Source organism: Trypanosoma equiperdum (genome assembly GCF_001457755.1).
Source record: "Trypanosoma equiperdum strain OVI genome assembly, contig: ctg_1517, whole genome shotgun sequence".
In the NCBI taxonomy this organism is placed as follows: domain Eukaryota; phylum Euglenozoa; class Kinetoplastea; order Trypanosomatida; family Trypanosomatidae; genus Trypanosoma; species Trypanosoma equiperdum.
In genome coordinates, this window is record NW_027123524.1 from 7,130 (window position 1) to 13,192 (window position 6,063).

Here is a 6,063-nt window from a genome sequence, read left to right on the forward strand (position 1 = left end):
CCAGCACAGAGGAGGAGAGGGAACAGGAGGCCAACACACCCAAGCGGGTACACTAAGAGGCGCCCAAGCAAAATAGTGGAAATCTGCGGAAATCACAATGAAGGCGGTTGAAAGAAGAATCAACGACAAAGAAACACAAGAAACGAAGGCGGGGAAATGGAAGTGGCGACTGCGGCGAAGCAGCCGATTGAAATAAAATGAAAACAACAACAGCAACAACGCGAACAAAACAATAAAACCAAGGAATGAAAGTGGTGAGACGAAACAGGATAGGTGAAATTGAGTACAATAACAACAACAACAACAGAGAATCGGCAACTAGCATCAATATCTGTGATACTGGTTGTGTGTTACAGGTCGTAAACCCCGCTGAGGTGCGCAAGCATATGTGGAGGCGAACAAATACCCAGTCATTGTGCAACATGTGGGGGAAGCACAAGAGAAAGCAAAAAGGAATCAACATAACAAAATATAGGAACACGGGATCGGTCACTCAATAGAAATCCGAAGGGTGTAGCAACCGATACTAAAAGAGAGGGGTACAACAATAGGGTACAAAAGCACAAAGAAGAACAAACAGATTTGAAACAGAACAATGTCAGGTGGTTGACACATCACCGTTGCTCAATTAGAAACAGACTGCAGTTGTCCATTCCGACACCTTCTTCGTTGTCTACTGGAGCCACGCACTGCGCGAAAATACCGGCGGCAGAGGTAAGAAGTAGCGCGTCAATTGAGGCCCCAGATGCTCCACCGTGACAGCACTTGCCGCCCCATACGTTATCAACAGTTTTGGATCCACCATTCTCACGTTCGCCATCTGCACCACAACGATATTTTTCTGTGTTAATATGACTTTTATCGCCCTCTTTTTGTGATGCATACGCCATCTCCCGCGCCCGGATAACTACCTCGGTGGCAGAGCTCGCCACTTCCAAGTCATTTGGCGTATTCATAATGGCATGATGGACCTGATGGGGAGTTAAAGTGTCCCACACCCCGTCACACGCCACAACGACGCCCCATCGACCCACTGCGGCAGCAGGTGGCACCGGCATAATCGTCACGTCAGGCACTGCAGTTACGGCTTGCTCCCGCGGACCACGGCCACCACACTGCTTAAAGTCGTAATCGCCCAATGCACGAGACACAGCCAATAGTCCCTCGATGCGGTGCTCCACCAATGTGTATCCCGCAGCGTTAATACGAGCCCTTTCTCCTGGATCCGTTGTGCGGTGCGTGATGCTGATGGGTACTATATCTTGTGGTGTATAGAAGGCTGCACCGCTGTCCCCAATATTCGCGCATAGAATGAAGTTTGTTGTGATTCCCACGACGCAGGCTGTGCAGCCAGTGCAATTGTAGTCGCCACGGCGGCCTTCGTCGCTGCTCCGCAGCTCATCGTCGAGTGACAGAAGCGCCTCCTCCATTATGCCAGCAAAGTACAACCTGAGGGCCTCCATTTCACGTCGGGAGACAGTTGGTGAGGCTGACAAACCATGACATGTGTCTGAAGTCTCCGAGTGGTCAGCGGCGCTTCCCCGAGCGACGGACTTGTCAGCGCTACCTTCCGTAAGTTGCCGCACCATTTCAACAGTTACGTTGGAAACTGAGCGGACACCAACGTCTCCCAATGCAGCGCCACTGTTAACATCATTGCTGCTGAGCTGAGGAAAACACCCGCTTTCCCGAGGCCGCAAGGGTGAGGCCTCGCTTACAGAGTACTGAGGTGTGGTCGACTCCTGATCCACGCGGCGGAGAACTGCACTCGCCTCCGCCTCGTCGTGCCGCACTGAACATACTGCTTTGCGGAGGTGTGACTCAAACCGGCTTGCCGCCAGCTTTGCCACCGCATCACCACCATGTCCATCAAAGACACAAAAAACTGCCATGGCCACAGCATCATTAGACTCGCGGGCCGCAATCGTTTCCTCCGCTTTATCGTCGTCGGCCCCTGTATCGGGTGTGTCAGAGAGGCAAGGTATGCTAATAACGAAGGCCGCCTCGGCATCCTCTTGTGTTGCACGCCAGCCTTGTACCTTCGCACCTAGTGAAATCAGCTTTGGTGCTGTCACACCCACGTGTAGAGTGTCTTCCATTGCGGAACAGCGAGGTAATGGTGATGCACTACCCACCAGCCTCGGGGAGCCCAAGCCGCATTCGATGGTGCCACTGATTGCCGCGCTACCACCTTCCGTGGGCGTTACGTCTTGACCCGCGTTTGGAGGATAAAAAAGTGCAATATCAGTCTGTAAGGCGTTACGGTTGACAAGCGGACGATCCCGCAGTACAGAAGAATGGGCACTAGTACGGCCGCAGAATGAGGGCTGTGCCTCACCGTAGCACTTTATTTGTACCTCGTAACCTACACAAGCAATATCACGCACAGGATCCTCAAGGTAGGTACCGCGTGTGGCTGCAAGTTGATCAACCAACGGGTCGTACACCTCTGTGTAGCGCCAGGTGAAGCTCTGGCACGGCTCGCACCAGTAAACACGGTCAAAACTTGTCATGATGTCGAGTATGTTGATAAACAGAGAGCATGCACCTACCGCATTGCGTCCTGTCTCCTCGTCATCCATGGTTTCACACACACTCGACGCCCCCCTCTTACTTTTACCCACTGCAGGAATGGAATCATTGTAGTGGCGTGTGACGTGGGAGGGGCACAAAGCTGTGAGGCAGTGAAGGCAGAGAAAAGAAGCGGGCCTACGGTCACAGCATTTGCAATGGTGATACAGTTTGTGTGCGTGGTAGCGGCTGTAGTCCACACCACGAGCATCCTTTGTGATCAGCTGTTGAGTGCAAGTACACCGCGAGACGGATCCATCCTCCTCGTAGAATGCATTCCGATCCCGTGTGGAGTCCTTCTCCGTCCCATGGGATGGCAAAACTAATGTTGCATCCAACGTTCCCGACTCTTGGTTGCCGCCGTATCGCCAAAGCAACCCCTCAGTCTCTTCTCCTTCTTCCTCTTCTTGCCTCTTCTCAATTCCTTTCTGTTGTGCCTGCTGGGGACGTTCTTGTACAGCTGAATCTCTACTGACACCGATGTTGCTCCTTTCAAAACTACACCGCGCTCCTTTGCCGCCTTCTGCCCTTCCATTAGGAGTCCCTGCTTTCAGAGGCTTATTCATGTACTTTTTCACTTCATCCTCCGCGGAGATAAGCATGACTCCCTTTTCTGCATTAAACAACAGCCGTGCAGCCACTTTGCAATCACTTTTGTCTTGGTCTTCCGTGGGAAAGAGGGGATACGATGTGGATACCACGCCAAACGTGAAGCAGTCATCTTCCTCCGAAGCAATTATTGTTCCCACGTTGCTAACACTTTTCGTGTCTTCATTTGTGCTTGAGGACTGGCTTAGGCCCACACCTCCCTCCCTGGTGTGTCGCCTATCAGCCCTACCCGACCGACCACATGGGGAAGGATCGGCAGCTTTGGTTTCATCAGCACCACCTTCATCACACTTCCTACACGAAGCAATAGTGTCCGGTGGAGCAGAGAGCACGCTCAGATTGAGACCGGAGCACACCGCACGCACAGTACTAAGTATCACCTCCGCTCGTGACCGTCCCTCTTTCAGTAGCTCATAGTGTGGAATGAAAACGTGCTCCTCCGTCTCGACAACTCCAACGCCCGACGTGAGACTGTGTGTGAGGGATTCGAGTCCTTCATCCGTTAACGAGCAGTCCGAGCTCCCAAGGCCAAACGGCTCGTCCACAGTTTCGTCATCCAGCGGTATTGATGGTTGCACCAGGAAGGGTAGCTGGTACTCCACCTTCAGTGGCTTCAGCATGGAGAAAAACAGGCTAGAAAACCCACTTCGCCTCCTGTTCCCGCGTGTTGCGGCAAGCGCCGAGCCTTCCTCAGCCGCCGGAAACTCCGCAGCAATTCTAGGCGAAATCGGTAGAAAGGAGAATACATCCCTGGCTTCTCCCTCGTTTCCTCCTGCCCCCACCCTATCACCATAGTGTTTACCACCACCACCACCACCACACGATGGGTTCAGCCGCCCGCCCCCTTCATCTGTCATGGGAATGGATGCATCTACCACAGGCGGCAACGTTTCGGCTGATGCTCTTGGGGCAGACCCTCGTCTCGTCGAACTAGCCCGTGGGAGCATCTTGTCCCGTCGACGCTCGCTGCTATTGTTGGTGTTATCCAACTCTGTCCCTTCCGCCTCGCCATCCTTCCACTGCTCGCTGTGACAACAGTAGTTCACATAGTTCGCAGAGGGTGAAGCGGTGCCTGGAAGCAAAAGTGGTGGCGCCCCCGGTGGCAGTGGCGGTGCGAGTGCTCCTGTCTGAACGCGTGCTTTGAACTTGCGTTGATAATGTTTTTGTTGCCCTCCATCGTTGCTCGTCAGCGCATTCGCCGGCGTGTATGTGTTCGATTCGTTGCACGGCGGCTCTGCATCTCTACCACTACCTTCTTCCCCAGCAGAGACCGAATGATTGTTCGACACGCTGGACCGTTGACGGTCCTTGAAGGACAGTTTCGACGTCTGTTTTCTCGCTGTCGTCTGCGACGTTCCCTGCTGTGTTCCAGTATATGTAGGCAACCGCAAGGGTTGGCCCTGAGTTCTACACCCACCGCCGCCATCGTCATTATTCATTGGACTTCCGTCCCCACTACGAACACTAGCACTAGAAGCAAGCCTCCAACACGCGGTGCTGAAGCTCACGCTGAGGCTACCAGCATCCTTTGAGAGCTGCTGCGAAGTAACGCTTGAGCCACACAATGTTGCCGAGCGATCTGATTTTTCTCCCCTTGAAAAATTAGTCGACCGCAGACGATCTTTGAATGGCACAAACGTCCTTTGTGGTTGCTGCTGTTGTTGATCAGGTCCATCAATTGGTTTTGGTCCTGCAACTACTGGATCAAGAGTTACCGGGCACTGCGGCAGCTTAGCGGATGAAACGAAGCGCACGTGCATCAGCGGAAGAGTTACTGAGGGTTGCATCTGCTTATGGCAATCACTCGCCCCACGATTGAACCGTTCGGCCAGAGGACCGTGAAGTAACATCTGGGAAAGGGGTGTAGTTGGATTTGGTGGTGGTGTCGCACTGCGGCGGCGGGCGATGAGCAACTCATTTCCACGTGGTGAATATGGACTGCTTCCACTCGGAGTACGTTCAAATGCCTTGGGAGGTCTCCAATTTGGTATGGGTGTGAAAATATCACTACTGCTGCTTTCGGCGCTGTCAGCACCGGTACCTCCACCGCTATTAGAACTCATATGCTACGCAGCGGCCCTAAATGATGCAGGTCAATAAACGAATTCACGGACACGTAAACCAACCGCTTCAGATTCTGGCCAGCCTTTGTGAGGCCACGTGTCCACGCCCTCTGCAACTATTTTTCTCCTCGTCGACTACTTCCGGAACAACACTTATATATATATATATATAAGCTACTCCAACTATCCGCCTTGCCCTTTCCCCCACACCCTTCCGATGTCGCAGCCAATATTGTTGTTTTCCTCGTGGTACTCTTAATCGAGTTCACTATACCTGAACAAATGTTTGGATATGGTGTGAACGCAGTCAAGAACACAACGAAAGAAAAAATTCCCCTTTCCCTGGACTTTACGTATTAATACTTTGCTCCCTAATGTACCACACCAATTGCTTATTCCTATCCAAAGTAAATATATGTATATGTGTGTGCGTGCGTGCGTGCGACTTCTTTGTTGTTTTTTTTATTTTCCTTCTTCTCGTTTCTCCTTCTTATTCCCGTCTCCCTGTGTTGTGTTGTATAGTCGTGTTCTTTTTTTTTTTTTTACCCAATCTGGGGTGGCTGGCAATGCGGCGCGGTGCCGCAATCCAAACACACTTCTATTCTCACTCGAGCAAAGTCTCTTGTTTTTCTTTTTTTTTTCCCCCCCCGCTCTTCCCTTTGCTCAAACGAGTTTCACAAAAACACACACACACACACGCACACACACACTTCTGCTGCTTCCTTCTCCAGCAGCTTAAATGAATTTATTTGTACTTTATCAAGTTGTAATAATATTCCTGAGTCCTCCTACCTTCTTTTTTTCTTGTTCTTGTTGAGGT

General features: G+C 51.8%; 1 protein-coding gene across 1 annotated transcript; it reads right to left on the reverse strand.

Annotated features, from left to right (window-relative positions):
• Window positions 1–614: 614 nt before the first annotated feature.
• Window positions 615–5,243, reverse strand: TEOVI_000794500 (protein phosphatase 2C, putative; the record flags this gene model as incomplete). The annotated part of the gene is made up of 1 exon (XM_067221913.1): window positions 615–5,243. One exon carries the CDS (start codon window positions 5,241–5,243, stop codon window positions 615–617), a length of 4,629 nt encoding a protein of 1,542 aa, XP_067078014.1.
• Window positions 5,244–6,063: the final 820 nt, after the last annotated feature.